This window comes from Cebidichthys violaceus, unplaced genomic scaffold (genome assembly GCF_023349555.1).
Source record: "Cebidichthys violaceus isolate CVI_PGR_0920_01 unplaced genomic scaffold, fCebVio1.0.p SCAF_17, whole genome shotgun sequence".
Classification (NCBI taxonomy): Eukaryota; Metazoa; Chordata; class Actinopteri; order Perciformes; family Stichaeidae; genus Cebidichthys; species Cebidichthys violaceus.
Window position 1 is genome coordinate 11,146,286 of NW_027176340.1, and position 23,323 is coordinate 11,169,608.

At 38.3% G+C, this 23,323-nt stretch overlaps 1 protein-coding gene and 1 long non-coding RNA gene across 3 annotated transcripts; one reads left to right on the forward strand and one right to left on the reverse strand.

The window, feature by feature from the left end:
* Positions 1-1,799: 1,799 nt before the first annotated feature.
* LOC137873544 (uncharacterized) lies at positions 1,800-3,083 on the forward strand. Its single transcript, XR_011103238.1, has 2 exons — positions 1,800-1,885; positions 2,554-3,083. It is a non-coding gene; the product is annotated as an uncharacterized lncRNA (long non-coding RNA).
* Positions 3,084-8,042: 4,959 nt separating this feature from the next.
* Positions 8,043-22,909, reverse strand: agtrap (angiotensin II receptor-associated protein). 2 transcript variants are annotated; one of them, XR_011103263.1, is made up of 7 exons: positions 22,854-22,909; positions 17,813-17,997; positions 16,506-16,540; positions 16,044-16,155; positions 13,974-14,175; positions 11,786-11,929; positions 10,313-10,402 (listed from the first exon to the last, which is right to left on the reverse strand). XR_011103263.1 is itself a non-coding variant. In XM_068712590.1 (6 exons), the coding sequence occupies exons 2-6, from the start codon at positions 17,837-17,839 to the stop codon at positions 10,278-10,280; spliced, it is 501 nt and encodes a 166-aa protein (XP_068568691.1). In that variant the 5' UTR covers positions 17,840-17,997; positions 22,854-22,909; the 3' UTR covers positions 8,043-10,277. The 2 variants fall into 2 exon arrangements, 1 of the variants encoding a protein (XP_068568691.1); XM_068712590.1 differs by lacking the exon at positions 11,786-11,929 and having other exon boundaries at positions 8,043-10,402.
* Positions 22,910-23,323: the final 414 nt, after the last annotated feature.

Consider the following 23,323-nt stretch of genomic DNA (forward strand, 5'->3'; position numbering starts at 1 on the left):
TGAGCGGAAGGGAAAACCCCCCCAAGGTTATTTCACTCCAAGAAAAACAAGTTCATTTTTTGGAGATAAAGTTCATAGAGATATGGTTCTCATTTCTTTACCAATTAAGATGGGTCCCACCTTTGCTCCATTCATTTTACAGCAGGTGCCAGTGTAGACGCTCACAGAAGATATGCTGAAGGGGAAGATTTTTTAAAGCCATACGATTGAGAAAAAAACATAAAAGATAAGATAGAATGAAAGTTTAATTATCTCTTTGGAAAAAGTGGGTCGCTGAAGAAATAAGAGAGTATGACATTAAAAGGAAAACAATTAAAGCAAATAGAGCAGATTGAGGATGAAACCACAAATGGTTTTATAATGAGGCTGAAGACACAGTTCAGAGTCTTAATTATGCTGCTGTGCAAAACTTGTTACCCACATACAGAACTGCTATTGGCTCCAACGATTTCACTGACTAATCACAAATATATTTTAATAGATTATTACATTTGGTTTGTGGATTTGTGGTTTTCAAACGAGATGAGAGTATAGTGGGGGAGGTTTTGCAGAAAGGAGGATTAACAAATTAAGTGGATATGTGGAACCAAAATTCAAAGAAAAACCTATTTTTTTTCATTAGGAAAAACAGAAATTCCAGAAATCACATCCACCTAAAGGTCTAAAGGTGTGTAGGTCTCTCTGTGCAGCAGCTGATGCCCTGAAACTGAACTTGTGTATTGCAGGTTAACATGATCCTGACACACAACTGGTCCAAGGACAGTTTTAGAGGTTTTGCTTATTTATTTTCTTGCCAATAGTCATATAGGAAGATTGACACCACTTTTGTGTGGTAAAAATGAGGCTGCAGCTAGGTAGCGTAGCTTAGCATAAAGACTGGAAATAGGGGGAAACAGCTAGCCTGGCTCTGTCCCAAGCATGGACTGTATATAACAAGTGGACGTAGTCACTGTAATGTTACCAATTGGTTTGTGGACTGCCGTTTCGAAGCCTCGAGTTCAGAATTTTGGCCTTCGCCATCTTGGCTTTTTGCAACTAGAAGTGACTAGAGAGTATCGTACAAATGGTCACTGAATAAGACCAAAACCGTTACAATTAACTCTCATGAACTGAAAACACACTTATTTCCAGCATCTCCACTGGCTCCCCGTCCCAAAACGGATCGAATATAAAGTCCTTCTCCTCACTCATAAAGCCCTCCATAATCAGGCCCCCTCCTACCTCACCGACCTGCTCCACCACCACACTCCATCCCGTCGGCTCCGCTCCTCTGATGCCAACCTCCTCTCTCTTCCACTCAGGACCAAGCACCGGATATGGGGCGACAGAGCCTTCTCCATAACTGCCCCCTCCCTCTGGAACTCTCTCCCCAAACACATCCGAGACTGCACCAATCTTTCCATGTTCAAATCACAAATCAAAACCTATGAAGGTATATTTGTGTCTTTATTACACAAACAAAACAAAAAATTTTGAAAGCAAATTTCTCGCACTGCAATCAAAAATCAAGTTTGTAAGTGAAAATATATAAACTGAGACTAAATTATTTGTTAGTTTTGCTTATGAAACTAGAATTTTTGGCTGCAAATCAAAAACCTTTGCTTTAAAAAACAACAACTTTGCTTTTAAAAAGAAACCTACACTTTCAAAACGAAAACGTACGCTTTCAACAAAAAGACTACGCTTTAAAAAAACAAACTACGCTTTAAAAAAAACAACAACTAAGCTTTCAAAACGAAAAGCTAAGAATTGAGTTTGGACGTAGTGGGCGGGGCATACGCTGCTGAATGAGCAAGGAGTTTCTATTGGTGGGTTCGACTTGGATCCTGGTATCTGCCTCCACTGTAAACACTGACGGGAGGTTACTGTGATGAGCAACATGGAGGTAAGTTGACATTATATTGCTCTGTTTTGTCAAAATTATTTTAAATGTAGCAGCACTTCACTTTGTTTTCATGTTGTTAGTGTCGTGGAGTGTCTTTTTTTAAAGAACGACATGGAGGGCTGCTGTGTTGACATGAAGCCTCACTTTCTCGGTCGGAGAAAACCATGCTCAGGATTTATTTTAAATTGTGTCATACATGCGTAGCTAACCTTAGCTAACATAGACATGCCTCAGGCATACGTTACTTCCTTACCGGGAGCTTATAACATCACGTTTGTTAAATGATAGGTTAAGTTATCTGACAATTGTTGTTGACAAACGAGCTAACGTTAGCTGACAAGCTAACTAACCTTAGCGGCAGCTCGTCTGCCTGCATCCGACCGTAGTTGGCCTTGGAAAGTAACTTTTAATGCCTTCACTTTCAAACTTCAGATGTTGACCAATATCTTACTGAGATTGTGACGGTTTTACAGATGATTTGTGCTTCCTATTATGTTCATAAACGGACCAACAAGAGCTCAGGTCGACCGGTTATGAACCTGAAATATCACTTTAAGTCCGGTAACGTTACAAACGTTGAGATTAATGACACGGTTAAACTGAATTTGAGTATTTTGCTCCTTTTGTTTTGTGAAATAAAACTAACTCAACATTTGGTTTTGTTACAGGGAGCCAGGAGCAAATGGCTCAGTTCACCAAGCTGAGGGGGAGAACGACGGCCTCTTCACCGGGGCCAAACATTCAGCAGCCATAGTTTAGAATTAAGACATTAGTCCTTTTGTAATATCTCCATTTGACCATCCTGTACTTAAGGTTACAAGTACATAAGCTCTCATCCAATACAAAGCCTTTACTAATAGGACAAACAGTAGAGAGGACAATACACTTCTGATGTGTTATTGTCGCTGTCACACAGATGACAGTTCTGACTGTCACCTTTTTCTTTTATTTATTTAATCCCACAATAAGACATCCATGTAAATGATTTCTGTGTGAATTTGTGTATATTCTGCTGTGTAAAATGTGTCAATATTCTAAGTTTGCATCCTTGTGTTAACATTATTGATTTCTCAATGTTTTCTCAATGTGATAATTTTGGAGAAAATAATCCTGCAAGCAAAAAAAGGTACAATTTATAGAAAAAAAGTAAAGTATGTCCATATGTGTTACTGCAAGTTAATAAACACGTTTGCTGACATTTGTTTTGCTGCTGTTGTTTTTGTTAACTGTCCTCTGCCTTAGAATTGCAAGTATCCAGGCTCTTTTCTCTACTAGAAAGATTAATTGACAAATAAATAAATATATATATGTATATATACATTTATGAATATACATGTATGTATGCATGTGTATATATGTATATATATATATGTATGTGTGAATGAAATAAAGTTATTGATAAATACATTATTTTATTTACAAGAACTAAATTATTGAAAATTAGTTATTTAACATAGCAACTGGTTGAATTATTAACTGATTATTAATTTAGAAAAAATATATTATGAAAAAGAACTATGAATGAATTATTGAATATATGATTGAAAAACTGATTAAAACTATACAGTATAAATATGTATATATATATATCTGTATATACAATATAATCCTTCTGAGCAGGCATTCTAGGCATGGAAGCCTATATTGTTTCATCAACATATAGGCAGCATAAAGTTAGCTGGTGACACAAACAGGAAGTCCTCTGTAGCATAGGTCGTCTCATTTCGGAGGCTGCTCGGTCCAGCCTTTGTGGTCCTCAAAGGATGCGGCCGATGCGTTTTCGTTTTGAAAGCGTAGTTGTTTTTTTTGAAAGCGTAGGTTTTCGTTTTGAAAGCGTAGTTTGTTTTTTTTAAAGCATAGGTTTACATTTTGAAAGCGTAGTTAGTTTTTTTTAAAGCGTAGGTTTACATTTTGAAAGCGTAGGTTTACGTTTTTAAAGCGTAGTTAGTTTTTTTGAAAGTGTAGGTTTACGTTTTTAAAGCGTAGGTTTTCGTTTTGAAAGCAAAGGTTTTTGATTTGCAGCCAAAAATTCTAGTTTCATAAGCAAAACTAACAATTTATTTTCAGTTTATATATTTTCACTTACAAACGTGATTTTTGATTGCAGTGTGAGAAATTTGCTTTCAAAATTATTTTTTTTGCGTAATAAAGACACAAATATACCTTCATAAAAACCCACCTTTTCAGAACTGCTTTTAATGTGTGACGAATGTGTGTTCTATGTTTTTAGTGTTTAGCTTTTTTATGATGATTTTAATGTTTGTAAAGTGTCTATAAATAAAATGTATTATTATTATTATTATTATTATTATTATTATTATTATTATGAAGGGTTAATGTTCTAAGATTAAACATCTTCCAGACCGGACAAAGTAGTGACCTGTATATCACAAGGTAGCCCCGCCCTAAAGCATACCCTGCTTTATGGTCTATTTTACTCTAAACTGGACATTCATTTACTAAATGAATATCATGCTGTATTGAAGAAGACTTGACACTAGAAATTGAGACCATAAACTTATGTTTACAATGTTTACTGAAGGAATAAATCAAGTGAGAAGTAGTTTTATTCATAGATTTCTATACAATCAGAGGAGTCGCCCCCTACTGGTCATTCAAAGAATGCAGGTTCAAGACACTTCAACATTGGCTTCACTTTTCAGAACCGGAGGTTGAACATGGTCCAAAGGTAGCAAAATAAACCTACCAGCAAAGCTCACTAATTAACACGTTTTATCTTGTTTGTTGATTTAGTTTGTGATGATGCTTTCTACCTTTGTCTCAATATTTTCTTTTCATACCATTTTACTTTACACTTGCTCCTCTCTGTCTGTCATCAGATCTCCATTTTCTTCTTTGTGCGAAAATAATCATATACATGCAGACTTCTTTATTGTTTTAAAGAGTCTAATGAACTCTGAATAGTTTTTCAGTTACAGCTTAAACTGTTAACTTAAGTCAGGCTTTTCATAGTAAGTCCAGCGTTTCTTTTCCTCTGTACAGAAATCCTCCCGTGATATTTTCTATTTTACAGCGTTGATTTTGTTTTCTTTCATTTTCAAAATATAAAACCAACCACTCCCTTGCCTGATGGTGAGGGATTTTTTGACCCACTTCTCTACTGTCTGCTGTGGACTGGAGGGGTGATTGGAATCAATTTTGATGCCGTTATCGGTGGTGTCAGATGCACAAGGTCGCAGTGTGAAAAGGTCGAGGGTTGAGAGGATCCTCCCAAAGGACTCGGGATGCTTGACGCATAAAAATGTCATTCCTGACTCAATCTCACACGTGGACTCTTTCTGGTAGTTTTGTTACTGTTGGTCACTGAGCAGCTGCAGGTGGAGGTTAAGTAAGATGTTTAAAACTTTTACTTCATCACTTTGTTTACTGAGATCTTCCCTTTCAGGCTAGGGATTATTCCTTCTCGGCAATGAAACTCAATTAGAGACGTGTAAGTCAAAGCATGTCAATATTCTTTATCACTCACTGCCCCTATGCTGTATAATTAACCCCTGAGTCAGCGTCAAGGATTTTCATTTGACCCCAGCAGCTTCGAGGGTCATATTTTTATTCCCATCCACTTGGCCAACAAGAAGAAAACATGCTATTTGTATTTTTCTTTGCATTTATTTATTTAAAAACATTAAAATATGATATTAAATACATATGATGTGGTGTCAAGGTGTCAAAGTGTCAAAGTAGGAAAATTTGTCTTGAGTTCTAAGCCGCTGCATCACACAACACACTAGCCGACCTTAAAAAAAAAGTAAGAATAAAGTATAGATATTCCTAAACAATGAGAATAATGCTCAATATAAATGGTAAATTAAGGTTGTATGACTTTGATTTTGATATTTTTGAAGTTTAAATTGACAAAGAGACAAAATACGACAAGAATCCAGCAACAAATATTGAAAGCCTCAATGTTATTTGAACCCTTATTCATCTCAGGCACCTCAGGATCATGTCATATGTGCATGTGCAGTGGATTTCCTACATTCCAGTTATAAAGCAGCAGAAGTTGTTATTTTCATGCCCATTCTCAAGAACAAACATCATAAATTCCTTCTTTAAAAAATCTATTGGCCAATTTGATTTGAGAAATATTGGTCACCTCGAGATGCTCTAAATGAGACGTTACTTATTGTGTTGGAAGTGTGCAGTCCTGAAGCACACAGATTCATTCTTTCAAAACGTCTCCGGGGATTGTCACTAATGCAATAACAGAGCTGACAAATTGAGTTCCTTTTATTGCATTGACCAACAATGGCAGCAAAAGAGCAAGCGAGCGAGTCCTTGACTCAGAGGAATCGCAGGTGAGAGCCTGAGGACGTGTCAAACCTGCATGCAAGCAAGACTCAGGAGAGGCAGCCCAGCAGCTACGTATTAATCAACAGCTTGTTGGGCTGCCCAGCAGTTCCGTATTAATCAACAGCTTGTTGGGCTGCTGGCCATGCACCTCCCCCCTCCATCTTCACCTCCTCCTTTCTTCACCCTCTCCATCTTCAGATCCATCATCCTCCACGTCCTCTTCGTTTTCACAGCCATGGCCTCTCTTTCTCATCAGCACAGCCCGAAATGAGCCATTAACATTCAGGTTCCCCATTAATTAACGTCTCTCCCTCGTGCTCTCTGCTTCAGTGTGGATATTAAGAAGAAAAGCATAATTGATTATTGTGAATATTTCCAAGGTATGATTATGTTACCTTGCTTCTGGGCCAATTTGGCCAAATGATTTTAAACAATTTTTTTGCAATCTGTGCAGAGTCTGTCCTTCAGTTTTAAGGACGGCGATTGGCTGACGTCACTATTGGCTGACCTGCAGTGAGGCAAATAACCAATGGAGTGTAGATGTGAATACATGAGTGCATTATGACAGTGTAGCCGATGAATTATTCCTCTCTTCGTTGGGAGTTTGCTGATTAACTCATGTGAAACTTTGTTGTTTCTTTATTTCCTTCTTTGTGTTGTTTTGCAAATTAAAAAATAATTTGGTGCTTCTAGTGAGTACTAGTACAAAACGTCTGATTAATACAGTTATTTGAGGGAACAAGGCAAAGCTTCAATTCAATTCCTTTCCTATTTAGTTTTCTGGACAAAACTATGTAATATGGTGCTAATATTATAAAGAAGTTAGTAAGAAAAGAATAATATATTTTAATGGATTGGTTATTCTTTTATTATTGGAAACTTTTCTTGTACACATTTTTATCATCCTCAGCTGACAAAAAGACTCTCAAAGTTATGCTAGCAATTAATTTAAATTAATTGATAACAAATGTACAATTTTAGCACAACATGAGGAAAGTATTGGGTTCACCAATTATGGGTCCATAATTCAGAAATTCTGGACCCATAAAATAAAGTATTCCCATTTAACGGCAAGGAGTCAATGTGTGATTTTTATTCCAGGTTGTAGTTTTGTAATTAAGTAATTTTTTGAAAAAACTAACATCCCAAACTTGTTAATACTGAGAATACATCTACTTTAATGAATCATACCTATTAAATCTAAGCATTACTGTTGACAGGCTCCCTGAGAATGAGCACACACTTGTCACTTCCTGAAAAGTTGGCTGTGCAAGGTTTATACCAGGTTACTTTGTGTTCTCTGTCTCGGCTCTAGTGTTTCAGAGTTGCTTGCTGCTCATATTTACATGTGTAGGAATATTTTCTGAGGGGGTAATGTCAGCACGTTTTTATGCATGCAAATGCGTACAAGATTACTGCCGTTGCTGCAGCAGTAATAGACTTTCCATCCATGCTTTTCCAAAGAGGCTCATGAGCCGCAGACAGAAAATAAATCTTTTATGAAGCTGTTTAACATCTCTGCGTCATTTTAAGTCAAGTAAAGTCTGTATTGTACCTACTGAAGTTGTTAAATGAGTATTGGCACTCACTGAAAAGGCTGAAGCTGGCTCTGGGAATATGCACAATAAAAAAGTACAAGTGCGGGAAAAGAAGGAAGATAAAAGTCTTGTTTGGTTGGATGAATAAAAGCAGGGCAAAAAAAAAATAGATCAGAGTGCGAGTGTGACCGAGATGAAGAAGAAATATACGAGAAAAGAAGAGTCTCAAAATGCTTCATATATCTGTGCATGCAGATGTAAATGTCATGTGAATCCCGTAGTTTATCAGGAAAACTTCATTCAACAAATGTTCTTCATCGTTCTTTATTTTCAAGACAAAAAAATCCTACTTGCCAAATAAAATTATAAATCAGAAGCAACCTAGGAATGAAAAACAACAACAAACACTCATGTTGGAGAACCAAAAAAAAAGTAACAGCATAAATCATAAAAAAGAATCACAACCAGAATTAAGGCAGTGCAGCCAAAAAGACATGTAGCCCAAATGTTTAATATTTTTCTCTTCATTTGGTGAAAACTAGATTTCATCAGTAATAACAGTCTTTGTATATTCTAAGGTTAACAGGCCTTGTGTTTTTCAAATGCGTTCAGAGCGAGACATTTAGCTGAAGCCACAGCCGGCTAATGAAACAGCAAAACGATCTTCTAATAGAGGAATCAAGACTGTTTAAGCTATATTTTTTTCACAGTAAATTGTGATATTTTAGACTCTCTTTTTCATGACATAGTGAAACATTTAGCACGTCTGAATGGCCTAACTATAGTAATCCTGGTGCAAAAATGCTTTTAAATATATATGTATAACATTTTATTATGAATGGAATTAAGGAAACAATTGTTGCTGCCTTTCCGCAGGTCTCTCACAATCAACATGGTGGACACCATGTGGTATTACAGTGATCATTACAGAGCTCAGTGTGGAACAATATGTTTTTAAAGAGACAGGGCAGGTCTGAACTGAGTTAAGGTATCATTACGTGAGGCATGTCAGCAAATATGGTGCCTCTTAGTGGGGATCGGGGACTCCCAGGGGTCCTTGAGGGGGTATTTTCATAACAAGTCGATCGATATTTAACACAATGACAGAATGAATGCCTATTTTTGCAACATGTAAGAGCAACATTTTTTCAGATCAGGGACCCTGGGACAAAATCTTATCAAATGGGGGTCATTGGTTTAATTTGTGTCAGTTAAGGGGTCCCTGACATGAGAAAGTTTGGGAACAACTATAGGACTGAAGATCCCCTTGTGCTACAGCCGGGATAATTTCACTCACTATAACGTGACCAACATAGTTGTCACATGTCCGCTTTGTCATGTAGGTCATAGTGATCATCATGAAAACAGGAACTCAAAACTTTCAAAAGAGAACTGACTGTATAAAAAAAATAAATAATAATCCAAATGATGCAATCAGTCTATAAAGTCAACCCTGCTGCCACAGCGTCCGCTTTCCTTCACACTCTAACTGCCGCACACTTCATTCAGTGCTCAATGAATGACGTGCGGTATTGCACGCTGTTCACTGAAAATACTAAATGTGATCGTTTTCGAGGTTTGTTTTAAAAAACTTCATTAAATATTTGTGATGTGACAGAACTGTCTCACTGTAATTTATTGAAACAAGTTTAACATTACAAAAAGAGTGTTTATGTCTAGAGGCCCCTCCCATAGATGACAATAGCTATACGAATGAGACATTTAATGGTTTGAAATAAGAAACATTAGTTGATAAAAATCTTCATAGTTCTTTATTTTTTCTCAAGACTCTTTTGTTTTGATGTGTTCTTTATAGTTGCAGCGCTAGATCCGACTTTGGTCCGACATAGGTCAACATCAAGTGAACGGTGGCCGTCTGTGTGCTGCGCTGCACTACGGAGGTCTTGCTCACTCATGAGAAGAAAGACCTCGAACTTCAATTTGGTCACAGCTTCTTCAACTCAAACATAACAGCTCTTACGAGTTGAAAAATTACAAAAGGCACAAGGTAGCTTTTGAAGGCACGACACTGAACATTCATTTCAGTTCATGTGCTTCAAGTATTTGTTGTACCGTAAAGCAAAGCGTAATAGAAAAAATACTAATCACATTTACTGCAGATCACAAAGAGAAACAGACAAAATGTCTGTAAGTGCCACACTAACCCTAAGTAAACTGACACAACTGCTCCATTCAACACCTCCCTACTAAAAAATAGTAGGCGGTAACAACAGTAACACAGCAGGGGAGAGGTAGAGCAGTGTTTCCTCTGTATTTATTCAGCAGGGATGTGCCAGCTAAGCAGAAAAGCATTACAACTGTTGAAGAAAAAATGGGTTTAATTACGCCACATTTCATTCTAGCTAATGATTTAGCATAATATAAAGTATTAATATTGCCGTAAGTGCAATCTGCAGCAGACGGACTGTACGAAATACAGGGACAGATGTGGAATTGATTGAAAAAATAAACTGCCCACTGAGCACGGTGCTGCTGCATAAAACGTCAGAGGAAAACACTGCATTGTTCACCGCCTGGTTCTCTTAGTATGTGCGGACGGCTGGTTTGCTGTCCTGGGCCTGGTTGAAGGGATTCGCCGGGGGGGAAGACTCTTCCTGTTGGTCAATGGACTGGTAGGCATCTCTGTTTCGTGACACAGAGGGGAAACCTGCGGAGACAGGCCAAAAGTCTTCAACACGTACACAACAACGCTCGTCATGCACACTATTATTCGTAATCATATTTGCTCAGAATCACCGCAATATGTATAGTTAAACTGTTTGCACAAGAAAGGAATCCTTAGCTTAAACACAACTTCCTTCTTCCTTGTTCTCTTCACACACAGATTGGTGACAGTTGGCCGGATTTGTTATCTTGACTTGAGCATCTGGCCCTCTCTGGATAAATATAGATTACACTGTTGGAAACTATCTTTGCCGACATACAGTGAAGCACACACTGTGTGTGATAGACGACAGGTTGAGAAATCAGCAAACTACATTCAAGAAAACCTCTTTAAGTGGCGCTGACATTTCTCCCCTTCTATCACTCACTACTACTACAACTACACCCACGACTATCTGATTAGCTGCTTGTTCTGCAGCTAATTGAAGAGAAATTGACCAGAGGAACGTAATGATTCCCAAGAAATCTCATGTGAGCAGAATTTTCATATATGTGTTTACACTGAAAACCTGTGCCTGCAAGTTCCTGGCTGCCTTATACTTTGTGTACACATGCTCTAGAATTAATTCTAGGGGGGCAGTACACTAATCCATCGTAAAAGTCTTAAAAACATTCAATATGATACTTTAGAAACAAACGCGGACACGGCCAGAATACCAATGGCGTCTTTTTGGAAGTTCAAAGACCTGTGCACTCTTACGTCTGCATGGCCCAGAGTCCTATAACTGTGACAGACATGCACATATTAATGCTAATCAAACAAGCACTTCCATTGCAGAGGGTTTGGATGATTTAAGTAAATATATACATATATTCATTTGACTAAGTGCACAACTCATGTTTATATTTTTAAAGCTTTAAAAATACATTGATTATTTTCTTTTTTATAACGCATCATGCTGCTAAACAAGCCTTCAGTAACTTAAGTCTTACTCTGAGTGTGCATTTCAAACAAGGTCACATCCATTGTTTATTATAAGTCATCATTACTTTAATTAGGCTGATTTGAGAATGTGCACCATCATGCAGCTCTGCTTTAATAAATATATGCAAACAGAATACACAAACACAAATGAGGTGTCTGGAGAGTAAAAATATGAATAATACATAGATGCAACTTTCAGAAACATATAAACTCACATAATACAATAGATAAGAATATAAACATACTGTACTGACAAACACAGCTATGCACGTAGGAATTGGAGGGCACTGACGACTGATGGAGGTGGGAATGACAGATTGAATTAATATAAATAACTAAAAAGAGAAAGATGGACAACACAACGATAACAAGATAATAATGCAAATGAATAAAAAAAAAGTCAATTTCTTTTTTGTCCTGCCGCCTGACGTGTGATCTTACTTCCTGTGTGGGAGAGGATGCAAGGGGATGATTGGAGAGGAGAAAATGGTAAAAAGGAAGAAGCCGGGAATCAATAGCGGCGGCAAATAAAGGCACTGTCAGCACTATCCGTAGTACATCGACTGTCCACAGAGGTCTCTAAGTCTGAGAGGTCAAAGGTCAGCAGAGAGGAGAAAAGACACAAGACAAATAGTCAAATCAGAACAGGAAACACATGAGACATGAAACATGACAGACTGTGAGGTTAGTAAAGATGAAATGCAAGAAAAGAACAGGGAGATGGAGGTTTTGACAAATTCTTACACATTAATGGACTGCGTCACCACAAGCCAGCTGAACATTAAGGGGGAATGCACTGCAGGTAATTAACAATCTGCTAAACCCCGCCCTCCCCTAACTACTGTTGCTATGTCTGTCAGCTTTACGTTCTAGATCAGTTCATATAACAGTGAATCTATCACTGTTATATGAACTGATCATACTCAAAACAAGAAGGAATTTTTCACACAATGGGTCCATGATTTCAAACAGATGCAAACAAAAAACATGGGGAAGCCCCAGATGGACTCAAACATTCTTCTTAATATCATTTCTAGAGATCATGAGTTAATTATGTCGTTATCTTAAGAAACAAGCTTTGTTTTCTCGAGATAATTGATTTGTTATCACGAGGGCCGCCAATCAAATGAATCAACCAGACTTCTCACTCACATGCACCTGATTGCCTGGTTCCCACAGTGCTTGTTGCAGCGGGGAACCATGCTAATGTCAGCTTTGCAATCAGACGGCAATTAAAACACACATTGTAGGAAACAAACATTAGCTGCACTCATCAGTCACCACGCAGCCAATCACAGGCTAATGGATGTACCTGCTGCGTGTCTCTGGCGTTAAGAGTAAAACCACAGATTAATCAATATTCAATTATCCGTCAAACAAGACTGGTTGCAACACAGGAGGAATTTCACTACGTTCCCCGAATTGTATAGTGTAATAAATTCCTATTTTAGCCAATGATATGACAGTTAACAATAAATCAAACTTCCCACCTCCTGGTTTATTTTTATCACTTTTGTTTTTCTCTTGGCAAGAAAAGCTCACTAGCTCAAAACTACTATTGAATTTGTTTCACTCCTCTGCCATGAAAATCATAAACTACAAATGACTACAGACATGTTTGAGTAATCCATATGACTAAGGATTTTCAAGGACGTCACAGCTCAATGGGATTTCTGATGGGAAAGCTCTCAGCAGAGAGAGTCCAAGTCCCCAAAATCAATGGCCACACATGGCGAATCAAAGAGCTCATCTTGAGTATCTCCTGACCGGTCAATGGAAGAAGTTTACCAATCTCAACGTCACAAAATCTCCATTTCTGTGCACATCCATTCTGGGCTCCATCTCAGTTTATTTCACATCAATGGCGTGCTATTTTTTACATCATGGCAGATCAGTTATTTCACGTTTTTTCATCCTGCGTGGGTTTAATATGTCCCTGCGCTGCATGCAGAATAAACTGGTGGTCAGAATGACATAAAAATGTGATAAACAACTCGTGGGAACTGATTTCCAGACCTAGCTGCAGCTCAGATATTTTGCTGCATTTAAAGTCTTGTGACTGTAACTAATTTGTTTGACTGTGGAATCATCCGCCGGTGGTAAAGGACAGAGCCCTCCCAGTGTGCGCTGTACTTGGCAGGCCTTTCATGGCAAACAGCATAAAACAACATAGGGAGGATCTCAAAGCACCTCTGGACATATGCACCACACCGTACCTCCAGCTAGCTTTGGTCACACTCAGGGCGTGGGATTATTTAATGTTTTTTGTGGGGAGAAGGAAACCTCAGATATTTCTCACCAGTTCTGAAATGATGCATGTACTCGCTAGATGAAACCTTAAACTTGTTATGTAATGAGTTATTTTCTGTGTCATCTGCTTCTCAAAGGGGAGTTAGATCCCACTTCCATGATTAAATAAAAAAAAGACATTCCAGTATGCTGAAAGATAGAATCTGTGTCCACTGTAAGAATTGTATTTTTGGAAGTGTTTAAATTCCTGTTGATGTCTTTATCAGAGCTGAACATCTGTTTCTTCCTCATAACCAGCCTTATGGTGGCAAATAATCCCTTTCTCAAAAGTCTGCAAGCTCCTTGTGTTACTGTACTTGACCCATTTTGCAGCACTTACCAAAGTTAACGTTGTAATCTCCTCCACGCTCGCGGTACATCTGGTAGACGAAGAAGCAGGACGCAGGTTTGAGCAGCAGGCTGAGGATGGCCATTCCTGCACTAAAGCGAAATCTGGTTTCTGCTGCGAAGTCATTCACCGGGTAAAAGATCCCAAAATGGACGATGTCGGTCAATATCGTCACGACCATCCCCATCAGAAACTACAGCGGAGGACAAAAAGAGGCAGACGTCGTAATAGACATAGATGGTGTGTCAGATGCTTTTGGACTTACTGTATAGTTTGAAGTCTGAAGGGCCAACACATCTCTGTAATCAACCACAGGACATGATTCCTTGCAACACGGTGTGTGGAAAACAAAGTCATTCCAATCATTTAAAAAAAGAGAGATTTCTGAGAGTGGTGAAGGAAGTCAGGATGAAAAATGCAAAAAATAAGAAATAAAACAGTGATATTTAAAATGTATCTGTAACCTTTATTATCTGGAACAATCAAATCCATATAAATATAAAGATCAAGATCAAGATAAAGAGGTTTTTATTGTCATTGTAGTGATACAACAAAATTCCGGGATGAAAGATAATGCTCCAAAAAAAAACCCAGAAATGCGAGTTAAATAAATTAATGTTGACAATCTATTTTGTTTTATTTCATCTCTTATTTTATTTTATTCTCTTATTGCATTTCTCTTTTTACATGTATTTATTGTATTGCTTGTTTCATCTATTTCATCAGTGTTACAAAATATTATAATATATTATTCATTATTATTATTGTCATTATTATTATTTAAGACACTTGAGAAAGTCTGGAGTTAATAATAAAAGAAACATGCAGTAAACTGCATAGCACATGAGAAAATGTCTCCCATCTCTTCCTGGTTGATTTAGCTGCATCCTGATACATAAAGAATCCAGAATATTCATTATTTTCTTCCAACTTTCTTTTTTATGGGGTCAGATCAGTCTCAATAATTGCAAATGCACACAGAAAGACTCACAAATGCAAACAGAAAGATTCACAAATGCGCACAGAACAATTCATAAATATATTAAATTTACAAATGCACACAGAAGGATTTACAATTAAATTTGACTCACAAATGCACGCAGAACGATTCACAAATACATTCCAATGCACACATAAATAAATTACGATTTATATAAATGTAAAAAAAAAAAAAAAATCACAAATATATTTCTGCATTTCTATGTATTTGTGTGTGGATTTTTCTATTTGTTTGTGGATTTGTATATATTTGTTTGTGGGTCACACTGCATTTGTTTGTGGATATCACCATAACAATATTACTTGGTATAAAGTGTACTCAGTTCTGCCTTTCTGCTGCTTTCAATATGCTGCTAAAAAACTTCCACATTCTTTTTAACATTATTTTTAACAAATAGAACAGAAATGGCACCAATTAAAACTAAAAACTGACAGTTATAGTTTCTACTGATGCTCTCTCTCTACTAACTCAAAAACTTTTGCGTGAGTTGACATTGCATACTATTAAAACAGCTAAATATTATGCAGCCCTACTCATCAGTCAGGCTTAGGAAAGTTTCTTAAAGAAGAACAAATGCTGACGTCTTCACTGCTGTATATTTCAAACAGGATACCGTGCTCTCTAAATGCTTTTTTCCTTTTCATTACTCGCTCTACAACATTGTTAGCGAACCACAAATTATGAGCCATGTTATGTCTTTTTTGTCATTTGGTGCCACTTGTCAGCAGGTGACTAAGATTGAGGGAATGTAGTTCAGAGTTAGGGTCCTGTGGTAGAGAAATAGTCTTTACATTTGCATTACACTGATCAGCATTAAGACTGGCCCACCACTACAGACTAAAACATCTGTGTGACCATGACCGCCACGGTTACTGCTGCTCTTGTGCTGATTTAAGGGAAGGCTATCTATCTCAAAAGGGATGCTCCCAGATTGTCCCAGATTCCACAGACAAATAGGTTAGCACGGATACGCACTGCTGTGCCTATAGTTAGACTCCTGTGCCGGTCACATGATGTGAAGATTGCAGCCAGTGTGAAGGAAGCGGAGGACGAGGACTCACCATGAGCACGGCGTCGATGGAGTCCCTCTGTGCGATGGCCCAGACGCCGACAGCCAAAACACTGAAGTTCCCCCAAGCAAAGGAGATGGGAAGCCACGAAGCCATGCAGGCCCTGCAGCAAGACACACACACACACACACACACAACTCATACAGTCACGTATCAAGAAAACACATGTCGTGGAGACGTGGAGGTGAACGAGTAGGCCTGAATCAAGGTTGTGAATCAGTGTGTGTGTCTGTCTGTCTGTCTGTCTGTCTGTCTGTCTGTCTGTCTGTCTGTCTGTCTGTCTGTCTGTCTGTCTGTCTGTCTGTCTGTCTGTCTGTCTGTCTGTCTGTGTGTGTGTGTGTGTGTGTGTGTGTGTGTGTGTGTGTGTGTGTGTGTGTGTGTGTGTGTGTGTGTGTGTGTGAGTCAGAAGAGGAGAGAAATTCCTCAGGTTTGTGGAAAAAAAACGGTGCTTACCATACTGTAAGCAGCCAGTGCACCAGGACTATGGCCTACAACAGAGGACAGAAGACAAGTGTTAGAGGGAAAGAAGACCTATTTTAATACTACACATATACACACACACATATATATATATATATATATATATATATATATATATATATATATATATATATATATATATAAAAATAAATCAGACACTTCAGTGTTTAATTCTGACAATTGATCTTTCGTAACTAAAAACTCCAACAATTCAATTGCTTCAGATTATCCACTGTTTCATATCATTGTAAACTGAATCTTTTTGTGTTCTGGAAGTTAGTTGGAGAGAAAAAGGCTATCTGAAGGCGTCTCTTGGGACTCTGGAACATATTTAATGATTTTCTTTACATTTTATATATCAAACAATGAATTGATTGATTGAAAAAAAGAATAGTTTCTACTGTAAATAACTTTAGATGCAGCCTGAGTTCAGTCGATCAACTCACAAACATCAGAGCATGAAGCCACAGAGCTGAAAACATGTGATCAATTTGCGTCTGCCATATAGTGAGAAGCAGCATCAGGGGGACTGATTTCATGGCTCCACAAGTTGCTGGTTTTAAATATGCTTTTTTTCGGCCAAATTATGAACAGAAAAATCCCTATTTTTCCCCTCCAGAATATCAGAGTGAGTGCTACTTTATCTACATTTGCACATCGTCTTGTCTTGCTTTTCTCATCACATGTTTGAGTCAAAGTTTCCGGGCTTTGATTAAGAGTCTTCCAAACTGCTTTTGATCCTTTTTCAGCCTTTAACAAAAATAGCACAATGGCATGATTTTATTTAATTCCTTTTATGGAATGACACGTCTTTGCTATGTCATTGCCTCTAACTCATTACTTTAGGCTTTTACACATAACAAGTGGAGAAATCTGAAATGACTGACAAGATATTGTTATGTGGTTAATGTGATAAATAACGGAAACTATTTTGTATCTATATCTGGTGGTACTGTTTATCAGTTTGATCTTAATATCTCATGTAATCATCACTATGTTTGTGTTTATAACATCCAATAGTGTTGTTTACTTTGGTCCATCTGCCCATCACTGGCAACATAACTATGCAGTCTATGATCTTTAAGGCACTTTAACACAAATAACTGGACGTTTCTTGTCATTTAACAACAACACAAACAAAAACACCGACTTCAACACATTTCACTAGAGGAAGGTAGTTGCCCCACCGAGGAATTGAGCAACAAAGTTGACATCATCGCATTGAGTCTTTGTTACAACAAGCTGTCAACATTACAATCAAGTAAAAACCGCCAACTCACCTTTAGATTTATGGCAGGGATTTCCATCACAGGCTGTTCGGTTAAAAGCAGCTCTTCCTTTATTCGCTTCACGGCTTCAACTTGTTGAGGGGGGAGGAGGGAGGGGGGGCTTCATGAAAAACTGCCGCAGATTATTTCTTCCTGCACAAACTTCTCTCTGACACTCCTCCTCCTTTCAGATCAGCCTGCAAACACAAACCATGTGACAGCAGGCTGACTGCCTCCCATGTGACTCTCACACCCCCCTCCCCTCCCCTCTCTCCTCCTCCTCCTTCTCCTGCTCTCCCTACAGAGAGAAACCACATCGGCATCAACAGCGTGTCCCTCCGCTGGTTCACTTTGAATGATGAGGAATGTAGCATGTGAACAATCAGTAAGAGTAAATATATACAGCAGTCTGCTCAGTTTCTCGAACAGATGAGATAGAAAATACAAGATTGGTGTATTCAAAAGTTGCAGAGAATTATCATTTTAGTTTTTTTATATTTTTTATTTGTCAGTGGAGCAAAATAACATGACAACACATCACATGGCAGCAGCGGTGGGATGATTTGAAAAGGACTGATGAAGGCTTTTGATACAAACATAGGCAGAAATGTGTTTAAATGCATATAGTTATAGTCAAGATGAAAATGACCCCTTTGATCCTTTTGGATCACATCCCCAGTCATGTGATGGATCAATTCAAGCATATATGCCAAAAATACAAAAAATCTGAGTAAATTTCTTTGTATTTATATATCAATTTAAATAACGGCTATTCATGTGTTTGTAATGGGAAGTTGATTTACCTAAAAAAAAGTATTATCTGCTGAGTTACACATGTCTCTTTACAAATGTAAGTGGTTGGGAAAAAGTATTTTTGTAAATAAATTGTAATTCCACTATATGGCCACAGTGTATAATTAGCTTCAATGCCTGGCGTGCATTGGGAACTTAGCTGTATGACAATCTCCTCACTTAGTCATTGTGGGCAAAAACCAACGTTTCTGGAGAAGTGACCGATCAATTCTAAGCAAAAGTTTAGTTAGATTCAGTAAAGCAGGTGATAATGCATGTATATCGATGAAATTAAATGTTGAAGTTCACTATGTCAGCTTGTTTGTGACATTTGGAAAAGTTCATCAGATTTTTGCTCCTCCATCCTTCCAACGCTTTGTTCCAGATACTGTTTCTACTGCTCAGTTTACCATGAAACTTAGTATGGATTCATGATCCCAAGAGGATGCATGGCTTCTATTGATTTTTAGTGACCTCCTGCTCTCATTTTTTGTCTTGTGCCACAGTCAAGTCAAACAAATACATTATTGTCTTTTCCTTTTGCAGTCAGAGTCCTCCTATTAGGATAATAAAGGGAGATCTTATCTTTTACCATCCTGCTGTGGTCACTTATCTCGGCAGGTACAGACACACAACCACAGCTGCACATGTACAAGAGAAAGAAGAGTTTGTGATGGCTGCTAATTAAATAAGTCCAATTTATTACCACTTGGGTCTTATTTTACTAGTTTGGGCCATCACTTCTATTGGTTAGGATAACATTTCACTCAGCAAAGAAAATGCTGACAACTGAGAGCACGGCAGCATCCCAATAATGAAGTCCACAGGGAAAAAAAACAAATTAATCTTTACTCTGATGAAAACTCAGACAATAATACCCGAGTTTGAATAATGTAACACATATTTGTGATCCTTTTCAAACAGATGTGTCCTATGGCGGTTTATGAGGAAACCTTCACTTTTACATTTTTACAATTTATTTATAATAATGCCTATACACTCAAGTCCAACAAAACAGAAATAGAAAATACTTCAGTTTATGATAAAAATACTAACTACTACATTTTTAACAATTTATTGCTTCAGAAACACTTGTATTTTCCCTACATCTTCCTCTCAGCTGTAAACCATTTTCTCTCATCTTTTCCCACCTGATCATCTCACCTGTTATCATGTCCCTGACGTTTGGTCACATTATAGCAGCCGAGCAAACCCATCCGCCTTGGGATTTGTTTAAAAGCTCTGAAAAAGCTGGTAAGGGAACCTTGAATTATCTCCAATGTTAAGAATAACATTGCACGTTCATACTCGTTGTTCATGCATTGATAAATAACTTACAGATACATTCATATCTGCTTATCACTTTTGGCTAGATGCACAAAATCATGAAGTATTTGTCACTTCTGAGTTCTGCAGAAGACATTTCTTGCTGACCTGCTCCCTACTGTTTTTTTGTGAAGTGACGTCTGCATCTAGAGGCAAGCACATCTGCATTTTAATGCCACAACTTTAAAATGCAAAATGTAAGCCTGCCTATTTGTTTTTTTTCTGACTTTTTTTATTTCATGCTCTTTACCTGAAAGGACTTGATCCATTGTGCGAGCTTTGGCAGATGGCTCCTGCACTCCTGTTTTCCAGTGTGAACCCTGACCTCCTGATGACCTCTGACCCCCCCCCCCCCCCCCCCCACACACACACACACACACACACACACACACACACACACACACACACACACACACACACACACACACTCAAAATGTGTCGCTCTGATTGAAGTGTTTATGCTGTCAAACGTCCCGAAACACTGTGCTGAGAGTGTTTGTGTGCATATCAGTGACGTGCAGTGAGGTTCGTAGCTGGTGAGGCACTGACACTACATAAGTCAGATTTACAAATATATGAACCCAATGATAAGCTTAAATCACCATTCAATTGGCAGCTTGCACATTGACTACTGGTTGTTTTTCATATTTCATATCAGCATTCTTTACACACACATATAGGTAAGGTACATATTTGATTACACCGGGAGTGTGTGCGCCGCGACCTGCCCCACCGGGAGCGTTTCAGAAGCGAAGCGCTCGCGGGCGCCACCCGCAAACATCGTGAGATTCCGCGATAATCTGCGTAACAACCATGGATGTAAAGAGAACAACAAACACATAAAAGATTACTTTACGTGTCTGACGTTGAACTGTCCGACATTTTTAAGCTTGGATATAGAATCTTACATTCTTGTGGTCAAAGCAAAATATAATAATAACAAAAGTGTAGAAGAGCAACGACAGAACAAGCATAAACCCGACCCGTGGGCTCTCGCACGTCCTCTTCTTTGAGGCAGAGTAGTGTTTGCCTCCCCTGTGTGCTTTTTCACTGCGGTTTCTGTCAGATTGTATCATAGAATAGGTAATGTATTTCACAGACGTGAAATACATTACCTATTCTATGGAAAGAAAGGACATATAATACAAATGTCTACAAATATTATAGTGGTGACAAACAATGAGAAAGCAAAAGACACGCGCTCAACCCAGTTTGTGAGGGATTGCGCAATCTGAGGTTGTCGCTGCCTCACCTCACGTGTCTCCTGTTTGAACAGGACATGCGCTAATTCAGTGATTTTGATTATAAAAATGCTTGAAATTATTGGAATCATACAGAAATTACATTTATAGCAGGGCCGCCTGCTATAAGCGGCCCTGGTCGGCGGTTCAATCCCCGGCTCCAGCTAGTATCATGTCAATGTGTCCTTGAGCAAGACACTTAACCCCAAAATTGCTCCCGTAGCTGCGTCTACGGTGGATAGATACTAAATTGTAAGTCACTTTGGTTAAAAGCGTCTGCTAAATGACTGTAATGTAATGTACTTGTCATGATGACAGGTGAGGCTCTGCCTTACCTGCCTCCCCTGACCGCACGTCCCTGGTGTGTATGTGTGCCAAAATGAGATTGCAGAGTGACAAATGTCTTTAACTGTGAGAGGAAAAGCAACTCTTGGATGCAATTGCAAATAAATGTTCCCTTTTACCTCCTAACCGGCTGTGATAGACTTCAGTAAATGCATAAATGTAACGCTAGAGCACATCATCTTCCTCACTTCATTTCTATACCATTTTTATCGATTTTCAACACATTTTATCAAATGATCTATTGTCTCTGAAGCCGTAGATAGAATTTCCTGCTGCTTTGTTTACCCTCGTGTAAATTGTTCTCACCACCTGCGTCCTTTAGAGAGTTCCCTGCTCTAAAGAAGTTGGGAGAAGATAAAAAAAACTTTGGTATTAATTACTTCAAGAAATCCTAAATAAAGGGAAAAGTGCCTCTGTGGCGTCGGTGATGTGAAGCTACAGCTCTGCCGGGATGTGGCTTTGGGTAATCTATCACTCAGCTGGCTGCTGGCCAGGTTTCAGCAGGGCACTCTGTCAGAGGTAACTATTAAAAATACATCACTACTGCTTTTATTCTGTAGCCGTAAATCAGGATGGCATAATCACGGCCCGACCGAGCCGCTGGTTGGGGAAAGAAAAACAACTGTTACTTTCTCCATCTAATCAAATATTGATAGATTCTCAGAGAGCTTGTGTGTTCGGATCAGAGACACGCTGGGTGTTATATTGCTTGTACTTGCTCTAATGTGTCTTAAGCTTTGCGTTAAAAGGTTCTGACACAGTTCAGTTTGGAGATAATGAGCTTCAGAAATTGCAGCGTTCACGTTATCACATGGAGATAGATGGCGCCTCATTACTGACTCCTCATTTTCTAGAGAAGGTGATTGTGTTTGGAATAGGTTTATGGGACAAAATCAGTGCTGGTTTTTATTCTTCTGAAGCATCTCAAAGAATAAATTCTCCTTTTCTCAAAAGAAACAAGACATTAAACTCACCATCATGCTCTGACCCAGACTGACTCACTACATTTACTTTACTGCTGTACTCATGTGAGTATTTCTAATACCAAAACTATGTATATTCTTACAATATGTATGTATATGTAACAGACTTGGAAAGGGCATTGAAGGAGAAAACTCAGAGGGTAGCCTTCCAGCATTTATTTGCCGCTGCAGAAGACAACACAACACATAGTTGCTTTCTGGTCACACACTTTCTGTACAGCCGCTCCCTCAACAACACCAAACACCGTTGTGCGGGGAAGACGGGACTAACAGCGACACCAAGTGGACAAAATAAACCAGTGCATGAGGTGAAACGATAAACAGAACCCGCGAAAATTATAACTTTAAACAAAGAAAAATACATACCTGCAGAAGACAACATAACACACAGTTGCTTTCTGGTCATACACTTTTTCTGTACAGCCGCTCCTAAACATGTAAAACAACAGAATTCACAATGAAACAGCCACAAAACCTATAATTTTAACTGTCAAAAAGGCACGCAACACCTTGATAATGTCATCGCCTTAGCAGTTAATAAAGCGCGTAGCGTTTAACAGTTCCATTCCCGAAGAAACCAACAAAACAGTGCAACAACATTCTTCCACACAACTTACCCTCAACAACACAAAACACCGTTGTGAGGGGAAGATGGGACTACGGGAGCTTAGGCGGTACAGAAAAGGTGGGACGCACTTCCGCAGGAAGCTTTAACAAAATAAAACAACGCTAAATAAAAATAGCTCATTAAGATAAAATTCACATATTCAACAGAATCGTTAGATGATAAATTAAAATATTACAAATCAAAAATAAGAAATAAAGTAAATGTTTAA